Source organism: Schistocerca piceifrons, chromosome 2 (assembly GCF_021461385.2).
Source record: "Schistocerca piceifrons isolate TAMUIC-IGC-003096 chromosome 2, iqSchPice1.1, whole genome shotgun sequence".
Taxonomy (NCBI): Eukaryota; Metazoa; Arthropoda; class Insecta; order Orthoptera; family Acrididae; genus Schistocerca; species Schistocerca piceifrons.
The window spans coordinates 896,940,766-896,962,410 of record NC_060139.1 but is presented as its reverse complement, the minus strand read 5'-3'; the positions used below and the strand labels follow the sequence as shown (position 1 = coordinate 896,962,410).

At 43.2% G+C, this 21,645-nt stretch overlaps 1 protein-coding gene across 2 annotated transcripts in view; it reads left to right on the top strand.

The window, feature by feature from the left end:
- Positions 1–3,000: 3,000 nt before the first annotated feature.
- Positions 3,001–21,645, top strand: part of LOC124775833 (caspase-1-like) — a 130,772-nt gene continuing 112,127 nt past the window's right edge. Inside the window, exon 1 of one of the 2 annotated variants that reach the window (XM_047250667.1) lies at positions 3,001–3,384. In XM_047250667.1, the coding sequence (XP_047106623.1) occupies positions 3,298–3,384 (87 nt within the window). In that variant the 5' untranslated portion in view covers positions 3,001–3,297. Of the gene's footprint in view, positions 3,385–3,789; positions 3,935–21,645 lie in introns of those variants that run through there. The other variant, XM_047250668.1, reaches the window with a different exon arrangement.

Below are 21,645 nucleotides of genomic sequence, written 5' to 3'. Positions count from 1 at the left end.
CAACTATCGCCTTGCGAAAGACAGTGTTAATGCTGTTTCCCGCTTGTGTGTACGAATTTCAGCAATAAATAGAAGACCTTAACAGAGAAATTTGAAAATAAAATGAGTCTGAAATTAGTTACTATAAGACTAAAATAGCATATAATCAATACACCGGAAAGAAAATACCAAACTTTAATAATTGCGTCATAAGAGTTTTTGTACTTACGTCAGTTGAAAACAACGACAGGAATAAATAAATAAATAAATAAACGGGAGAGTAAAAATAGCTAGAAGGCCTGCGGTAAATTAAGTAAGAGTTTTCAGTAAAAAGCTCCTGATGTGTTTGAAGCAGTAAGTTTCCGTTATACAGATTAATTATTACAATAAAATAAAAACAGCGAACAGCCACTGTTAATAACGTTATTTATTAAGAACAAATAACGCCATCACCAGTTTCGAGCCAACAGGACCATCATCATCAAACAGCTGTCTATCGATGTGTCTGCCGGTTCGAATCTGATAACGACGCTATTTGTTCTTAAGAAACAACATTATAAACAACGATCTGTTGCTGTTCTCAGTTTATTACAAGTAACCTGTGTTTTCACAGTCTTGGTCTCGCCAAGTCAATATTTGACAAAATCCCATTACAAAATGGCTCTGAGCACTATGGGACTCAACTGCTGTGGTCATCAGTCCCCTAGAACTTAGAACTACTTAAACCTAACTAACCTAAGGACATCACACACATCCATGCCCGAGGCAGGATTCGAACCTGCGACTGTAGCAGTCGCAAATCCCATTACAAATTACGATTGTATTGAAAATTAAATAGAGGCAGGCAGGACATGTTGCCAGGTGAATAGATGGTAAATGGACCATGCGAGTTCCTTTCTGATTTCCAGGATACAAGCAAAGTCTGGGACGGCTATCTAATGAAAGGTGAGTAGATGACATTAGAAAACATGTAGAATTAGTATGAATGCGTATCGCTGAAGACCGTAGTACTTGGAACTATCTTGAGTACAGCTAGTAATTGGCAAACGGATGCTGTTGCTAATAATACGATCATATGTTTAACATTTCCGTAGTTGTAACAAGAGGTTTGTCGAGTCACATAATAGCTGAAGGAGTTCTTACAACATAACAGCTCTCTGAACACCGTATAGTAATAGGCAGATTAAACGTAAAAGCCGAACAGACATTCTGGCGTAGTTCTTTGATAATGGCTGCTGAAAATGTAGATTGAGGTACATAACTGATTCGTATGCTTATTTGGCTCACGCAAAGTTCAAGGCAAACTGAGGTAGCTGCATGCCGAAAGGCACCTGAAAAAATTCGCTTGGGTAAATGATGATACGCACAACATACTTTTTATTTAACTGCTTTATAAAACTTGTTGTTTTAATTCTAATTTCTTGTTACTTAGCTCTGATTTTATTATGCATTGAATACTTATAATTGCTGCCACTGGTGTGAGATTTATAGAAAGCGACTAATCTAGACAATGTGCGACTTCTTGCACGCATACAATAAAGCAGATTTTCAGGTAACAATAAGGAAAAAAACTAGAAATAACACTTCAAACTCAATCTTTTTCAGCCGCCTTCGCTTACATCTGTCGAATGACTTACTTACTATATGGGGCATATAGCATCAGTTAATTACGAAACAACAAAGCCAGCGACGCTGCGATATGAGTAGCTGCTACAGAGTGTTAAAGCAGATCTAAACAGTTGTTGCTCTCAGTATTGTAATGTGACGTTTTACAACAAGCAGAAGAAAAAATTCAAATCGAAACCAATGAGCTAATCAGATTGACTCTCTTCATTATTGTTACAGAAAAAAGGGATGCGTATTTAATCTGTTGGAAATTTTTTCCTATAGAGCCGGCAGTCTCACGTTACCAGTTATTAAATCGTAGTTGGAAAGTATTTGATCGTTAAAAGCAATGTTACTTTAGGAAACTAGTTTTCCAAAGAGAAAAATAGAAATTCGTATGGGTTGAAGTTAAGTAGCATCTATTTTTTATTATTGCCGTTACTTTTCGCGGTTTATGTTTCGCTAGCTAACCACGACTCGACAACTAATTTGCATCGTTATCCTTAGCATTTAATTTCGCTGTCAAAGGAAAAGAACATATTACGCGGCCGATACATTTCTGTAAGTTACAGATATTCTCATAACAACATTTACTTACAGAACGCTAAAATTCTGGCAATGCGGAGACCATCTCAATCACACCAACGTTCACGAAACATAAATAATCCATGAACAAATGAACAACGCAAAGATCGTTGAGCTATACAGACAGTTTAATGTTACACAAATCGTTTACGTCTTCGGTGGTGTTACTTTGAAATATTTTATGTTTCTTTGAAATCGAGAATCTGAGTTTTATATGAGAAGTTATAACATGTCGCCCAGATGTTACAAACTAGTTCACTTTCGTATTATTCACTAAGTACTTTTTTGTGCAACTCTCATACTATTAACAACCTAACGATCCTCTTTTATGTGTGCGCAGAGAAATTCTGTGTTGTTCATTTATACAGATGGGGCAATTTAATGTTTTTCGTCATTGAGAGTATGTTGCAGAAAAGATTACTTCATCTAATGTGGTGTTAATAACTTTTCTAGTATGGCTGAATATCTGCCCATTCCCCCCTGACCACCCTCCTCCCACACCCCTGCATTCACTTCCTTCAGCATTGACCACTCCCCATCACTTTGCAACGAAACAAATCCATTACACAGGTTTAGTGACATTCTCGTGTAAACGCTATGATTCAATAAATGTAATAACAGTTACTACATTGTGGAACAGGGAAAGGTCGGCTGTCTTACAGGAAAGGACTTAAGTGAATCGTGCGCCTGCGCTGTGTGACGCATACACTGCGACGTCAGAGGCGGCTGGCGAATCCGCCAAACGATAGCAGCGACTTCGCAGGCGCGCCCAACTTAGTTGCTCTTTCGTCCACCTGTTGGCGCTGTGTTGCGCTGGTAATCAGTTGGCACGAAGTACTGGTTCGGAAGCGAACGCGTGCGCTCGTTGGCTAGTTCATTTGGCGACAGCTGATGGTCAGTCGCCACTGGGAGACAAATATAGCAGCATGCTCTTGGACACCCCTGGCTCGGCATTAGCAGCAGTGGGGTGCCTCAGTCGCATAAACAGTGTTCGCTATTACTACGGAGCAGTCGGTGGCGGTGTGCCGCGCGCTGCAGTAACTGTTGGTCGGTGCTTCAGGTGCGCGCAGTCCGGAGGGGTCCTTCACGCGACTGCCTTGCGAGCAGAAAGCTGTGGCCGACCTGGTGATGGATGTTCTTGCTTGCGTCTGCACAGCCATCGCCACGGCCCTCACAATCTTCATCTCGGAGGCGATATGGCACAGGCACAAATCGGTGAGTCCATCACTACCTCGGTTTTTTTTTTTTCTTGTAACTGAGCCGGTCCGCGAGTACCCTTGTTTACTTTGCCTGCTGTTGTCAACTTCCCATTTTTTATACATAATTTCGTGAAATTTGGTGTCCGTTACGCCTTGCACGGACACGTTTCTACCTAATGCTGTTCCTTCCGCCTCGACTGCGAACGCAGCTGCTGCTAGCAGAACCGTGAAACTTCCCCGCTCCAAGGCCACGCTTGCTTTAGTCTATCGGCGAGAGATGGCGTCGCCGTCTGAGCGGAACCGGTACACAGCGCGACAAAAACTTGACACTGCGGGAGGGGGGTGGTTCGTAGTACTCGTAGTAGGAGAGCGCCGGAGTGGAGGGGAGAGACGCGTGGACCTGTAGTAGCCGTCATAGTGAAGAGCTGCTGCGTCAGGCTGTTGTAGTATCAGCTGCGGCTTCGAGGCGAGAGGTTGTGCTTTAGTGGACGGTGCAGTCTGCGAGCTCCTGGCGCAGTGTGCTGATTGTGGCTTATCTTCTGCTTGCTCAGCGGATACCTTCTGTAGTGAGTACCGTGTTTTTCATCTTTTGTTCGATGCTTTTACTTTGTGTACCGGGATTTGCACCTCAAAACGTAGACATCGGTCCTTCTTCCGTATAGACGGTGAAACCACGAAAGATACTACACGTTATTCTACCTTTTCAGCGCTGTACGTAACGCTTTAAAAGTTCCGCGCTTCTTGACCTCAGGTGGTTTATTTTCTGAAGAGCTGGAATTCTTAGCTTAGTTTTTAACGTTTAATTCCGTTTAGGTAGCAGTGTTTGTGACTAACATTTTTGGATTAGTGTTCATTACTGAACAAGAAACTGCCTGCCCGATTTTGTTTGGTTTCCGAATGTACGTGATGCAACTTTATCGGCAGTGTTATGTGTAAAGTGTGGAACGCATTCAAAAGTTTACATTTTTTGCTTTGATACATTGTAATTCGTGCACGAAAACAATGCGCCCGAGAAATGCGTCTTAATTTGGTTTTTGTTGTAAAAACAGTGGGTTTAATATTCGCTTTATGAATCACATTTCTCAGTCTTCTTGAACAGCGACAGAGCGTTTAACGGGCTGCGTCGTGGATGTTGCTAGTATAGATATTGCCAATGTGAACCACAGGGCCCCATACTCTCAAACGTAGAGACTGTAGTACAGGCGTTAGTTGACACGAGTGTCAATACCATAACCGTAACGCATTTTTTGCCTCGTTTTATTTCAACAAAATACTTTTGCGTAACTGACTTAAGGCTTCGTGAAAACCGCTCGTGAGCACTGCAATCCGTTTCTGACATGTTAAGTAGACGCGTGCATTCCGCTCCACAGGATAAAACCTGTTAAGACGACAATCGGATGGTGGCGTGATGCGCAATCAATCTGGGTCGTTAATAATGAGCAGAGGCACAGTTAAACAAGAGCTATTGGCGTTCTGTTGTCGACATCAGGAGATTCTAAAAGATGTACGTAAATTTTAATGCATAACCGCGAAATACGTTCTTGGTCCTTCTTAAACGGAAATTTTTGCTAACTATTTGGAACGAACAGAATAGTCTTACCTTAAATATTACGTCACATGGAAGTGGCGATGTATTTCGTACATCTACAAATAAACAGCATTAGCAGTTTTATTAAGCTCCTGTAATACTGCAGGATTTGGAAATAATTTTTATTGAACGTTCTTTTGTCGTTGTGGCTGGTGATAGTAAAAACATGATACAATAGTTGATTTTGTGTGTGCATACGACGAGCGGCTTTTAAGATTCAGTGTTAGATTTCGTTTGCAACCTCTACACTTACATTAAAAAGAGCGTTTCTGATTTTCATTGACAATATTGACCTACATGAAATTTCTACTGCGAATGTATATGAAGACGTGGGATTGCGCTTCAGTTCTCACACCTAGACGTGAATGTGTAAATAAATTAACCGTAAATCATTCGTTTGTTTGAGGCTGTCAATAGCAGGTCTGCTTGCAGACAACTAAAAGATTGGCGCTAGTTATCAAACCTGATTTCTGTTGGTAAATATGTGCTGTTACGCCGCCGTCTTCACAACCAGAACATGGGCGCGATGACAAAAATGACACAAATTTTAACTAGCTGTCCACCCTGTTAACGAGCGGCCTTTAAAACACAGGAAATCACTGTAAAGCGGACAGATGTGCCGAAACATGGTCATTAAGTGCCGAATAAGATGAATCTACTGAGTGCACCTTAACGCCGTCCTGAAAGTGTTTTGTTTGTATACAAACGGTTTCGGTAGCGGACGAGATACTGAGGTGAATGTTATCAACCTTCTGTGCTAAATGAAACTGTTATAGAACTACTGAACGGTAGTTACTAGATCTTTGATGTAGGATAAAGATAGTACACCAGAATGAAATTTTCACTCTGCTGCGGAGTGTGCGTTGATTCGGAACTTCCTGGTAGATTAAAGCTGTGTGCCGTACAGAGACTCGACCTCCGGACCTTTGCCTTTCGTGGGCAAGTGCTCTACCAACTGAGCTACCCAAGCACGCCTCACGATCCGTCCTCATAACTTTACTTCCGCCAGTACCTCGTCTCGTACCTTCCAAACTTCACAGAAGCTCTCCTGCGAAACTTGCATGACTAGTACTACTGGAAGAAAGTATACTGCGAAGACATGGCTTACCCACAGCCTGGGGGATATTTCCAGAACAAGGTCCCGAGTTCGTCGCGGTTCGGCACACAGTTTTAATCTGCCAGAAAGTTTCGAAGATCGTACATGCGACTCACACACTGCTAGTAATGCCAGTTGCGTAGGTTTTTTGATAGTTTGGCTACAGCTAGCTGATGACGAATCCGTTTTTGTGGGTCGACTTTAGGGTTCCAATGAGGAACGAGTGATCATGTATTGCAGAAAGCTCGAGGCCCAAGTTGTACTGTTTCCTCAGTAATGCACGTTGGAAAACAACTTTAAATTGATTCGTGCTTTTCTATTCTTTCAAATTTTCCCCGAACACAGAACTGATAAGCTGTGTAACCACTAGTCACGAAAATGACTTTGTAAACATTGATAATTTTGTTTTTTATATCCAGAGGCTGATGTCATCACGGAGGCTGCCCCACATTCTTTAAGATCACCCCAAAGATACTCACCTCCTCTCTGTGAAAGTTTTCCAGTGGTACGTCTGCCAAATTTCCAGTTCTTAGACATGGAAACAGTTGATGGATGCTGAAGTTCATGTAATGATATGCACCTAGGAACAACTCACCAAAGCCCATTCGCGTACTGGTCTCTTCTTATTGTTCCACACTGGTTGGAGACGTGTCACAATAGTAGCCAAAGACAGTGATATTTTCACAGCTTACGTCCACACTAAGACAATATCGTGTGAAATATCTCGTAGTAGTTAAACTGCAATTAAAATACAACTTTGCGATATTGTGCAGTCCATGTTGCAAGACTCATAGATCTGCATATTATTCCATTGATTTGTTACCGCATCATGAGTTTTGGAAGACAACTACTCTTGATGTAATATGTTAATATTTACAGCCATTCATCCTCATTTATTCAGTACTGTTTCTCATAGGTAGAGTTAATTATTAATCTTTCGTAGCAAAATTTTTTTTAGGAAAAAAGTTCCATGTAGAGTGACTGATTACGCTGAACGTTTCGGAAATGTGTGTAAACAAATTATTCAGAGAAGAGTACAAACAAAGTAATGGAAATGCAGAAAAAACACGATGGCTAAAATTTCGTGAAACATGTTTCGTTAAAAACGAGAATTGTTTATTTGTTAGAGGAGTAATATTAGCATGTAAATGATACAGTATTGTTACGACGAAAGTTGGGGGACTGGTTTTTCCCTCCCCACCCTGCAGGCTTTGCTCTAAGTGTGCTAAACGCTATTCTCAAGGGTCCTTTGCCCGCGCAGTGCGGCGATAACTTAATATCGATGTCAAAGAGTTGTCATTTGTGAGATTGACAGACGATTACCGGCCAAGCTAATTGAGGAAGGAGTGTAAATTTGTGCTATCAAGCATAGTCATTTTCCCATGTGGATTCTTTTTAGACCCAATGTATAATCATCCTGCTGATTCGTAAAACTGAAATTGCGTATCGATGCGACAGCAGTTTCGAGAGGAATCTAATCCCCCATCGCCCTCATCTTTTATTTTCCTTGATTTTGCTAAAATACTTCCGGATTATTCTGGGACGGTTCCTCTGAATAGGACACTCGGTTATCTTTCCCATCCTAGAGCCACTGAGGCCTTAGTCTCTACTGTCGTTTTATATCCTTATATCCTTCCATCCTTTAGGCGAATGCGGAAATTGTTAGAGGTCAGCTTGGTTTCTCGATCCACCATCACTCAGCAAAATCTCCGTCTTCAGGTGATCTGTTATATTCGTTTTCGTACCTTCACTGCCGTGAAAGGAGCAAAGAGTACAAAAGTATCCCTTTGTTAATGAGGCTGCCTCGATTATTGAAGAGTGGTAACAGTTACGTAGTGTGTGCCCCCCCCCCCCCCCCCCCCCATATCTTCCCTCCAATCCAAATTGCACTTCTCACAGTTTGTGTGTGTAAAGTATATGTACAGTACATACATGCACCATAACACTCGTCAGAGATTTGTAATCCAATTTAGCTTTCCCGAATTTACGTTGCAATTTCTTTTAATAAAGTAAATAGACGCGAACATAGGTAGCGGACTACGTTACAGATTACTTTATTACAACCCCATCTCGTACTCAAATTAGTTGCCTTCGGCCGAGTCTCAACCAGTCAATTAGAACCTAGCCTACACGTCAGGCTACGCTATGGATGTGCCACAGCGACCACGGTTTCAGGTGGTAATTATCACAGTCTGCCCCTTGTGAGAGAACAAAGTGCACCGACCATAAGAAATATTTCACTGTTCATTGTGAATTCTCTTAAATACTTTCGTTTTCGTGGTCTGAAATGACTGTACTCGTGGTGTTGCTACAAGCCCGACCATGAAAAGTTTGTACTTACGGGATGTTGATAGCACTGTATTGTGCTCTCATGGAAGTCAGAAAAAGCAGCACTTACAATACTTGCAATACAGTAAATTCGAAAAAGAAACAAAAACAGCACGGAATCCCCTGATTAGCTTCAAACTACTTGTACTATGGCTTCAATGTGACGTTCACTTTGTAGGGTTAACCCGAACTCTTCCCATAATTTTGTGTGTTCGGGGTATATTGTCTGATTATTTTGGTATAAGGGACCTGTCTTCTGTAGCTCGTTGCAAGAGAAATAGTGTAACTGATTTATAGTATAACACTGAAAAAGCCTTTAATACACCATTATCAGAACGCACACACATAGGCTTCTACGTATCGGTAAAAAAAAAATTAAAAAAATAAAACTGATGCGGTTGGCTTCGCTGCGGGAACAGTTACACAGCGTCGAACTGGCTCTCTTCCATTACATTCAGTGAATCCATATACAAAGTGCATACCGGGCAACTCGAATCAGTAAACGTATACAGACTGCTGAGTTTTGCTTTTGACGTTTAAATAACACTGAGGACAAAACAACCCAGCGACAGAATAGTAAGTACGAATGCAAGGGCGAAGGGTAATGAATAAAGGGGACATTACGGTGTTCAACACACTAGTACCCTGAGTGAACGTTTCCGGACAAGGCACACAACTCATGTTAATGTTTGCGCTGTTATGCAGATAGTGTCAGTGCAATATAAAGACAGAGGGAGAGAAATACACGAGAATGAAATTACTCTGTAGAGAGACATCGGAGCTCACGCACGGCTCCTTTGTACCAAAATATACAGAAAATATCCCAGAGTTTCCGAAGTTGTCGGAGTTAGGGTTCACGCTGTATAAGGCCTCTACACGCACACTCAGCGATTTCAACGCCGCCCTGTTGTCGTGATTTAAGTTCATTGAGTTTTTCGCCCTATTGTTGTTTTAAGTTCATTGAGTGTTTTGCGAGATCTCCTTCCGGTTTACACAAGCACAAACTGGGATTTCCCTCGGCTATTTTAGAGGTACAAGGTCAAAAAAGCCGAGAGAGCTATGGACAAAGTGGCTAATGCGAAGAAGGAAATCAACCTACGTTCTGTTACTTAAGGAGCCGGAAATCTATGATGACCGTAATTATCTTAGAATGTATGATACATGCATTTCTGAGCTGCTGAACACCATCAAACCATTCTTAACGAAAAGGAATAGTAAAGAGAGGATAAGTTGGTAGCTACTTCAGTTTCTAGCTACTTGCAGCAGTTGAGGCCCTCAGATTCGGTGCTGTTGTATCACCAAAATTATTAATTAAAATGGTTGCTGAAACCTGCAACGTAATTTATAGATTTCTCAGGAAGTACGTCATGGTGAAGCAAAATGAATAAGGCAAAAGCCATGTACACTTTAGTTTATTTCTGTATGTAGCAAAAAGAGGGTCCTGTACGTTTAAGAAACCCATTTCAAAAGCGAAGAAGAAAGACTACAAATGGTGGTGGCGCATACAATCTAATATATACAACAAATACATAAGAAACGAAGCATTTAGCTGCTGTTAAGAAAGGACCCACTCTGTGCTCTTCATAGCAACAGGCTTAGATATGGGCTGTACTTACAACAAAGCATCAGGCGTATTTTCTGAAGTAAGTTCGAGTGAATGTCGATATTTCGGGTTTTAGATTTAATTTCCTAGATGTGTCGGAAAAACAGAAATATGGGAGGTCCACGGAGTTTTGTTCTGTGTCACACGAAAACTTTAAGGATTCGTTAAAAAATGCTTCATTTGATGTATCTAATTGCTACATTCGTCTTAAGACGTGCTACTTTCCTCGTTAGACATGTAGTACAAACACAAGTAGTCTTCAAATTTCGCTACGGTCGCAGGTTCGAATCCTGCCTCGGGCATGGATGTGTGTGATGTCCTTAGGTTAGTTAGGTTTAAGTAGTTCTAAGTTCTAGGGGACTGATGACCACAGATGTTAAGTCCCATAGTGCTCAGAGCCATTTGAACCATTTTTCTTCAAATTTCTCCAGAAAATCTATTAAAGTTTCTCCTGCCTCACACTCTGTCATGTATAATAGAACAGCATTTAATTCCGCGCTTAGTTAGCAAGACGAACTATCGGACTGTTGGCACGACAGCGCTACACACAGCACAGCACAGTTGGTTGTTTAGAGTGGGGTAGATCATTTGGTCATAACGCGGCCGACATCCCGGAAAGAAATGTTCGTTGGTCGTTCAAAACACCTACTCATGTCCAGTCTGGTTGGAGCGTGTGTAGGACCCTTTAAAATTTCTCGTTCCTTCAAAGTCGCGATTCGAAACGCGCTGCTGCGCACTTTCGCTACAATGTGTATCTCCGCAGCCGTGCCCCGGACGTGCCGATGGTTGCGGCTGCCAAAGAGAGCAAGAAGCGGGCACAGTGGCCGACAGACCTGTTCGCTGCTCCAGCGGCTAGCCTTGTACGGGTCACTGGCCTTGCAGTGCGCGTGGGCCCCGCCACTTACTACTCTGCCGCTAAACGGCTGCTATTTACGTCTGCTACCGAGCCAGACTTTGTTTACAGTCCGCATCTCTACAGCAGGCGCACGCAGTTGGCCTTACGTTAGCGTAGTTCTTAAGTCTGGTGGCGGCAGCCGCTACTGTACCTAGCTGCTGCACTGTTACGTCAGTCGGTTGTATGTTACCGAAATTAGGTACTCGGCAGTGAAATAGGGGTTCCTCCCAGAGCTGGTGTATTTTACTGTTAAAATTCACGGAGTGTACTTTCGTACAAGAGACAATCTATACAGGGTGTTACAAAAAGGTACAGCCAAACTTTCAGGAAACATTCCTCACACACAAAGAAAAGATGTTATCTGGACATGTCTGGAAACTTCCCATGTTAGAGCTCATTTTATTACTTCTCTTCAAATCACATTAATCATCGAATGGAAACACACAACAGAACGTACCAGCGTGACGTCAAACACTTCGTTACAGGAAATGTTCAAAATGTCATCCGTTAGCGAGGATACATGCATCCACCCTCCGTCGCATGGAATCCCTGATGCGCTGATTCAGCCCTGGAGAATGGCGTATTGTATCACAGCCGTCCACAATACGAGCACGAAGAGTCTCTACATTTGGTACCGGGGTTGCGTAGACAAGAGCTTTCAAATGCCCCCATAAATAAGTCAAGAGGGTTGAGGTCAGGAGAGTGTGGAGGCCATGGAATTGGCCCGCCTCTACCAATCCATCGGTCACCGAATCTGTTGTTGAGAAGCGTACGAACACTTCGACTGAAATGTGTAGGAGCTCCATCGTGCATGAACCACATGTTGTGTCGTACTTGTAAAGGCACATGTTCTAGCAGCACAGGTAGAGTATCCCGTATGAAATCATGGTAACGTGCTCCATTGAGCGTAGGTGGAAGAACATGGGGCCCAATGAAGACATCACCAACAATGCCTGCCCAAACGTTAACAGAAAATCTGTCGTGATGACGTGATTGCACAATGCGTGCGGATTCTCGTCAGCCCACATATGTTGATTGTGAAAATTTACAATTTGATCGCGTTGGAATGAAGCCTCATCCGTAAAGAGAACATTTGCACTGAAATGAGGATTGACACATTGTTGGATGAACCATTCGCAGAAGTGTACCCGTGGAGGCCAATCAGCTGCCGATAGTGCCTGTACATGGTACGGAAACAACTGGTTCTCCCGTAGCACTCTCCATACAGTGACGTGGTCAACGTTACCTTGTACAGCAGCAACTTCTCTGACGCTGACATTAGGGTTGTCGTCAACTGCACGAAGAATTGCCTCGTCCATTGCAGGTGTCCTCGTCGTTCTAGGTCTTTCCCAGTCGCGAGTCATAGGCTGGAATGTTCCGTGCTCCCTAAGACGCCGATAAATTGCTTCGAACGTCTTCCTGTCGGGACTCCATCGTTCTGGAAATCTGTCTCGATACAAATGTACCGCGCCACGGCTATTGACCCGTGCTAATCCATACATCAAATGGGCATCTGCCAACTCCGCATTTGTAAACATTGCACTGACTGCAAAACCACGTTCGTAATGAACATCAACCTGTTGTTATGTACTGATTTGCTTGATGCTAGTACTGTAGAGCAATGAGTCGCATGTCAACACAGGCACCGAAGTCAACATTACCTTCCTTCAACTGGGCCAACTGGCGGTGAACCGAGGAAGTAGAATACATACTGACGGAAGTAAAATGAGCTGTAATATGGAAATTAAGCGTTTCCGGACCCATGTCCACATAACATCTTTTCTTTATTTGTGTGTGAGAAATGTTTCCTGAAAGTTTGTCCGTACCTTTTTGTAACACCCTGTATATTGCTTCTTGTGTTTATCTTCTGAAAGGACTATGACGCAATTTTCTGTACTAATTTTTATACACACTGTATACAAATATTGCACTACATTGCTCCTCTGAGCTTAGCGCTCCGGAGTGTCGGCCTCTGCCGCTTAGGCCTTAAACCGGCCTTCATAAAATTAGGAGTCCAGTTCATAGAGGCTTAACAACAATTTATACCCCTCACTGTTCGTGACTTGGACAGGAAGGGGGAAGTAAACAGTGGTGTCTTTACAAAATGCAGAATAATTACTAACAAATGCAACTCTAGATTTCATCTCTAGAGGCCCTTTACTTCCATATAGTGGTGACTCATACAACGGGTGCCGCCTGGAGGACTCCAGCGTTACTCACAAGCGAACCTCCCCATCGCACCCCCCTCAGATTTAGTTACAAGTTGGCATAGTGGATAGGCCTTGAAAATCTGAACACAGATCAATCGAGAAAACAGAAGTTGTGTGGAACTACAAAAAAATAAGCAAAATATACAAACTGAGAGTGCACGCGAAGATAGGCAACATCATAGGCATTTCGAGATCAGGAGCGCCGTGGTCCTGTGGTTAGCGTGAGCAGCTGCGGAACGAGAGGTCCTTGGTTCAAGTCTCCCCTCAAGCGAAAAATTTTTCTTTATTTTAGCAAGGTTATGATCTATCCATTCGTTCATTGACGTCTCTGTTCACTGCAATAAGTTTAATGTCCGTGTTTTGCGGCCGCACCGCAAAACCGTGCGATTAGTAGACGAAAGGACGTGCCTCTCCAATGGGAACCGAAAACTTTTGATCGCAAGGTCATAGGTCAACAGATTCCTCCACAGGAAAACATGTCTGATATATTCTATACGACACTGGTGACGGCATGTGCGTCATATGACAGGAATATGTTGTCGACCCACCTAACTTGTACACTTGGCGAATGGGTAAAAAGATTCTTCTACCTTGCCCGATTTAGGTTTTCTTGTGGATGTGATAATTACTCCCAAAAAAGTGATGAAAACATAAGTTTGTCACATAAACTGCAACAAATAAATCCAAAAGTCTCACAGTCGCACACTTTTCCCTGTGCTCTGTCAAAACATATGTTTACGTTTTCAAATTTTTCCGTGTGTAGACCGTCAAATCCTGCATATGTCCAAGCAGATCTGGTCCTGGAATTTTGGAGAGCGAAGTTGGTTATGTGTGAGTGCCTGAACTTTGATAATTGTCTGAAAATAAAAAATTAAACTTTTTGCTCGAAGGACCACGGCGCCCCTTTTCTCGGAATGTCCATGATGTTGCCTATCTTCGCGTGCACTACTCAGTTTGTATATTTTGCTTATTTTTTCATAGTTCCACACAACTTCTTCCTGTTTTCTCGATTGATCTGTGTTCTGTTTTCCAAGGCCTATCCACTGTGCCAACTTATAACTAAATCTGAGGGGGGTGCGATGGGGAGGTTCCCTTGTCAGTGACTGTTGTTCTAGTTCATTTGTAGACGTCTGATGTGCATTCTGGTATTTTCGCCTAAAGCAAAATCTACACCTCATATTAACATCAGTTCAGTGACACCACTACAGATGCCGTTGGCGCCCACTCCAGAGAGCTTAGATTATATATACCGGGTGATCAACAAGTCAGTATAAATTTGAAAACTTAATAAACCACGGAATAATGTAGATAGAGAGGTAAAAATTGACACACATGCTTGGAATGACATGGGGTTTTAATAGAACCAAAAAAAGTTCACAAAATGTCCTACAGATGGCGCTGGACAGCAAAATGTCAGTGACTGCGCGTGACAGTCGTGTATGAAAGCAGCTGTAATGAGAGAGAGAGAGAATCAGATGCGCCAGCAGTCGCAGCATGTTGACGTTACCTGAAAAGGCGCTTTTAGTGAAACTGTATTATCAGAATGGGGAATGTGCTAGTTCAACGTTACGATCCTATCGCCATAGGAAGGGGATTCGAACGGGTAAAGATCCTTTGACAAATGCAGCTGTAGCGAGAATGATTTCGAAGTTCGAAGCCACTGGTTGCTTAGACTGTAGACCCCGTAGTGGCCGACCGAGCACAAGGCGTAATGCTGCTGAGACAGTTCAGGAAGAAATGGAGACTGTAGCGGGTTCGTCTATGCACGGGGAAGTCAGCGCTCGTGCAGTCGCACGTCGCACCGGCATTCCATACACTACTGTTTGGTTGGCACTGAGACGTACCCTCCGATGCTATCCGTACAAAGTCCATCGGCATCATAAACTGTTACCTGGCGATTTAGTGAAGCGGAGGGCATTTGCGGTGTGGGCGTTTCAAAAGATGAAGATGACGATTGGTTAAGTGACGTGTTGTGGACCTACGAAGCTCATTTCACGCTCCGAGGGTCTGTCAACGCCCACAACTGCAGAATTTGGGCTACCGAAAATCCTACGACCGTCGTGGAAACTCCATTGCACGACGAGAAAGTCACGGTATGGGTTGGATTTACATCTACCGTTTTCGGGCCTTTTTTCTTCGAGGAAATGCGTGATTTTGGTTTTGTAACTGCTACCGTGACGGGTGAGAGGTACGCCGATATGTTACAGAATCGCATCATCCCCAGCCTGGCTGATAAACACCTGCTGGAACGTACGATGTTTATGCAGGATGGCGCTCCACCCCATATTGCTAGACGCGTGAAATATCTTCTGCGCGTGTCGTTTGATGATAATCGTGTGCTCCGCCGCCACTTTCGTCATGCTTGGCCTGCCAGGTCCCCGGACCTCAGTCCGTGCGCTTATTGGCTTTGGGGTTACCTGAAGTCGCAAGTGTATCGTGGTCGACCGACATCTCTAGGGATGCTGAAAGACAACATCCGACGCCAATGTCTCACCATAACTCCGGACATGCTTTAAAGTGCTGTTCACAACATTATTCCTCGACTACAGCTATTGTTGAGGAATGATGGTGGACATATTGAGCATTTCCTGTAGAGATCGTCATCTTTGCTTTGTCTTACTTTATACTAATTATTGCTATTCTGATCAGATGAAGCCCCATCTGTCGGACATTTTTTAACTTTGGTATTTTTTTGGGTCTAATAAAACCCCATGTCATTCCAACCATATGTGTCAATTTGTACCCCTCTATCTACATTATTCCGTGATTTATTCAGTTTTCAAATTTATACTGACTTTTTGATTACCCGGTACATCGTAAGACTCGCCAGGCATATTGTGTCTAGTGATTCGGCAGGTACTTGATATTTCCTTCTTTGAGTTTGTAGGCCCAAACAAATAATGTTCATCACGTGTTTCGTGAGACACCCATTGCCGACGGAAAACGACGAATTGTTTGTTACGCGCAGACAATTAGTCTTAAAGCAATATTTTTGGTGCCCACTCGGTAGTGCAATTCTCAATTACTCTGGTGCTGAATTCGTTTAATCGCTACGTGTTAAGTGACAGTAAATCAGGGAGAACACCCACTACTCCAACAGCGACTGAGTAGCGCTGCTGCATGGCGGGCGAATCGCTGCCGGAGTTACTGGTTATTTTTCGTGTTCTGACGTTCCTGTTAATAAAAGTCGGTAAGACGAATATCGTACTACGTAAAATATTGTTTCAAATATCATTGTGTTGCAACAAACAGACGCTTTTCACTGACACAAGGCGTAGAATTAGGCGTGAATAAGAGTATTTGTTTTCGGTAACTCCAATTATGTATTGAAAGAACGAAATTGCAAACATTTGTCTGTGCTGTTTCTGCCGTTACGCACTACATGAAGTGGAGCCGCAATTTAGTTTCTCATTTAAAGCTGAAATCAAATACTGATCTTAACACCTGAAAGACTTGTTGTATTAGTACTAGATCTGTATATTCTTAATCGTCAGTTCGTCAGAGTTGCGTAGTTTAAAAGAGGATGTTGTTTGTTCCGATTGGATCCGTATTCAGCAGAGGTGTTCCATAAGTCAGTATTCCATTACAAGGCAACAGGAATGGAGTGTTTACTGGTAGGAATTATCCTAACTAGTCACTTACCGTCAAACATCCTTCATAATGCTGCCATGGACGCGTTGAGGTTCTTCGCTCTTCCGTTGCCCTGCATGAAATAACCGTAACCTGTTTCGTTAGTTGTTGGCTCTCTGGAGGTCGAAGGTCATTCGATTGTTAGTGAAACGCCGACAGCAGTCATGTCTGCAGATAAAATTATGGGGATTCAGGTTAGTTTGTTATGCAAATAACTTTTTTAATATTCAAACATGCTTTGCCACATCAGCGGGCAGCCACTGATGGCACAAAGTACCGAAAAACGTCGGGTCATTAAAAATAGTTGCTTAACAGGCGCACCTGAGTTTCCATTGATACAGCTGCTTGTTCACATGCGAAAAATTCTGGTTTGTCGAAAACAAATCGGTCAAATAATTCCTATTCCATGATCAGCAGACGACACTGCAGTAGATTTTGAAGTAAAGGAATACTTTCAGAACTCAAAACGTGTTTGCCACTTCACGTACCCCATAGATGCAGCCCAAGTACCTCAATAAATGCAGCCATACTTAACCAGGAAAATATTTCAGGATCAAAGTATCTATCAGGCACTGGCTGTAATAGCCAGTCACAGAACTGACAGAGGTCACCCATTCCAACTTAGACTCCTCAACCTGAGCTATACGCTTACCCTGTTTACTGTAATTTTCTTAGCAAATATGGAAGTGTTTCCTATTGCCTTCTTACTGTCTACCAAGTACGTTGCAACCCCGCTCCTAAGGTGCAGCCGCCGCCAACATGGAGTACAGATGCTGCAGAAGACTTATCCGTCCCATCCACCGCTGAGGTTAGTCTTTATCTGCCTTCATGGTCGTTGATTGTTTCCCTTGTAACCCTAGGTAGGGGCACTCGCAGGGTTTTATTAGCCGGGCCAAATGACATACTTTTTTTTATTTTCCTGAGGTTGTTATATTCGTCCTTCTCCATCCGGGCTTGGAACCGCCAACAGCGAAGCTACTGACAGAGCAACACCTAAATTGACCACTCGATGCCCTACGGTTACTCCAAAAGATCAGTGGTGTTCGTGCCGAGCACTCGGAACAAACGTTTGACACACCCATTTGCAATTCTGAATGGCGCACGATTTTTGCGGACATATATGAATGGCGGCTGTTTGCTCCTACAGTTTACTCAAAGACAAAATCGATACGCCGCTGTCACTTTGTGCAACGGACCCGATCGTCATGCGTCGATGGGAGCGTAGCTATGTAGCCGTTGGTTTCGGTGCAATGCCGAACACAACCCTTGCGTGGTACGCGGAAAGCACTGTATTACGTTGGTCACGTAAATTATCCCTACAACACAGAGCTGTTGCTTACACGATCTACATATTTTTCAATACATACTGCTTCTCTTAGCAAACTCTAATTACCCACGAAAAGTAAAAATTCTCCATTGACTTACTTCAGTTTACTTCCCTAGCAACCCCACTTACAAAGAAAAGTGAAAAATTAAGGAAAATACGTTTAACGTTAAAAGTTCAGGTTTTACTGCGAAATGAAAACGTTAGACCATACTAGCTACGTGACAATTCGTTTGATGTGCCGTTAGCTATGCTCGCGCTATAGATATTCATTCTCTGTGCTGTAACAATATCGATGTTTAACACTTTACTTCTTTTAAGGGTTCCTGACTCTACCTCGTAAGGTTTCTATTTTCATTTTTTATTCAACTTTCTCTATTCTTCCCGAAGTTGGCCTTTAACCTATTCTGAGATGAGTTTTCCATAAATTCTCATTAGGATTGAAAAAGAGATTTTGGAAATGTCTCGGTTAAGTTAGAGCTCTTAAATAGCCACAGGAGAACTGTGTGGTTCTTGAAATTTGTATGTACTCTTGGCACTATTGAACGTCGATCTGAAGCCCAGTTTTTTAGTCTCCCTCCCTCTCTCTCCCCCCCCCCCCTCCCCCTACCACCTGATATATTAAATTTTCAGTCGTCCGCATATAAATCTCGAGACGTAATTCTGTTTTTACGGTTGACCTCGTTAATCGAGGGCTTAGTTTTGCTACTTAGCTGTTGTCGCTTTGGCTGTCGAAGGCTCCATTTCTCTTAAAATTATGCCCTGCTGAGGCGCTCAAACGAGAATCTCTCCTAAATTACTCGAGATAAAGTGTTTTTCTCTCAAAGCTTCCATTCCTGGCCTCGTCGTGGCTGAAAAAATTGTTCCTGATTCATAACGTCGTTTTCTTGACAGTGGAGCACAGAACTTAAATTTGGCTAATAATAAGTTATGCTACTTCAATCCACGTCTTTCGGTGGCAGACTATTAAAGTTAGCTATCTAGAACTCCTGTAAACAAAACGAAAATTACCATGTTGTTCGCTTGGTTACGTTTTGCTTACTAACAGTAATACTGATTTCAATGGGCAGGCGAACACACGTACTAGATAAGTGTTGTTCCATGCTCAAATACTTCACACAGTCTCTTCAAAACTGACACCTGTGAAGATAATTTTCGCCGATCCTGAGGTCTTCTGTTATCGCCGTAGGCTGCTAATACCAAAACTGAAGCTGATAATTGTGTGACTGTTGACTTTGTTTCTCTACATTATCGTTCTTTAATTACACACTGGAGGTCATCATCGTGGAATATCAGTATAAAACCGCGCGTTCACGCAATTTTCGGTAACTGCGGATTTAGCCACAACCGGTTTCGAGCTTCGTAAGCAAGTTTCAAGGGATATTTGTCTGTGAACCGGATATGTGCAATTTCGTTGGAATGTTTCGCAGTAATGTAGACGTTCCTTCTGGAGGACGTTACGTTCCAAGTCTGGTTGGCTACTACGCTCACAGCCTCAGCTGGATGATTCTAAGCTAGAATAACTCTTTCCTCTGCAGCAGAGTATGCGCTGTTTGGAAATTGCCTGGCCGAATAAAGTGTATGCAGGAGTAGGTTTTTCATCCAGGAACGGCATAAGGATGGAGGATCCTCTAACAAATGGCTCTGAGCACTATGGGACTTAACATCTGAGGTCATCAGTACCCTAGAACTTAGAACTACTTAAACCTAACTAAACTAAGGACATCACACACATCCATGCCCGATGCAGGATTCGAACCTGCGACCGTAGCGGTCGAGCGGTTCCAGACTCTAGCGCCTAGTCCCGCTCGATCACTCCGGCCGGCGATCCTCTAACAGATCGACACTAATAGTACTAGTCTATAATTCCGTTCGGCCGTTCTTAGTATGTGACCTACATTCTGTAGTCAAGCTGGAGTATTTGCTGTTACAGATTCACGATAAACATGACCTAGGATAGGGAATTAGCGGTGTGTATTTAATATGAAATGTAACTGGGATAGCTTCGTTTCCTTGTGTTCTTTTGTTGCGAGAGAGTGCTAGTATGTTTTCACAACATTGTCTGAGTGGTGTCATGAAACCAGTGTGGGACTTGGCCCTTTTTATGACCTTACTTGACCCTATCTAAAAACTATCGACGGGAGGAGGTCGTTTTGGCCTGGTTACGGATTGGACACTGCCGGTTCAGCCACCGCCATCTGCTGACGGCTGCGCGGGCGCCGTTCTGCCCATGTGGGCAACAGCGGACGGTACGCCACATTTTTAACGTCCTGTCCGAATTTTAATACACTGCGCATTGAATTTGGCCTGCCATGTACTCTGGATGAAATTTTAGCGGATGACCCAGGAGCAGCTGCTCGCGTTCTTCGTTTTATTCACTTGACTAACCTAAGGACATTTGATTATGCTATTTTCTTTTAATCCCTTGCCTGGTAATGCGCCTTTTATAGTGTTGTCCTTTTTAGTTGCTGTTTTAACATTGTGCCTCGCAGTGCATTCATAATTTAGCCTGGGCGCTAATGACCACTGTAGTTGTGCGCCCTAAAACCACAAAAAACTATCTAAAAACGTTATGGTTTTTTAACTTTAACTGTAGAATGTTGTGCTTTGGTCGGAATTGAGCTCAATGTTCCCAGTTCGCCTTCAATGTAGGTTGTTAGAGGCTATCAGTGCCAGAAATCACGGACGCCAGAAATCACATTCTGTCTTCGGTACCACGATTCCTGTAACACTCATAGTCGCTAAATCCTGTCTTTGGTGGTTTCTCCTTAGTATAGAAATGCTCCTGCTGCCCTGCTGAATCTAGACTTCCACCTCTGAACTCTCTGCTTCTACGCCCGTTCCGCCGAGCCCCGAGAGACGTGAAGCAGGAGGCGCTAAGTTCTGGTGTTTATAAGCTTTTTTACTCTCTAAAAGACGGTGTACGTGCACAGCAGAGGTAGTTTTGAGTGTCCAGTCTTCGCAAAATCGTTGAATCTCGCTGCCACTGTACGTAGTCACTAAGTAACTACCAATGGCATTGGTTAGTGATTTCCGTGCTACGGCCTACACCAGTTGAGCTAATATCAAATTACCACGACGGTACCTGCATGTTAAATTCACACTGACTTCGGTAAGAAACAAGAATTTGAGAACTGTGTGATTTATATAATATATATTTATACAGCTCTCGTTTCTTATTATGGAAACATTAGAAACTGTCGACTTGATGCGCTGCAGTGCCAGACTTGGAGCAGGCGCAGAGGGTCAGTCGGGCCCCTGCACAGATGCTCCACGCAGGTGTGTGGAGGCAGGTAGGAGCCCTGTCCCTTTCAGGGTGCCACAGGTAAGCCAGCACAGGTTGTTGCTGCAGCCCCTTTGCCGTGTGGCCTTGACCCTTAACTGAGCACCTACTACCTGCGAAAATGCTACAGTTGCGAGGCGGACAACAAATCCTCCTAAAACCCACTAGTGAGCACGATCAGTTTCAAAACCGTTGTTTCTGCCATTGGATTCTGAATTCTACTCAGCGACAGACTTCATATACACTACTGGCCATTAAAATTGCTACACCACGAAGATGACGTGCTACAGACGCGAAATTTAACCGACAGGAAGAAGATG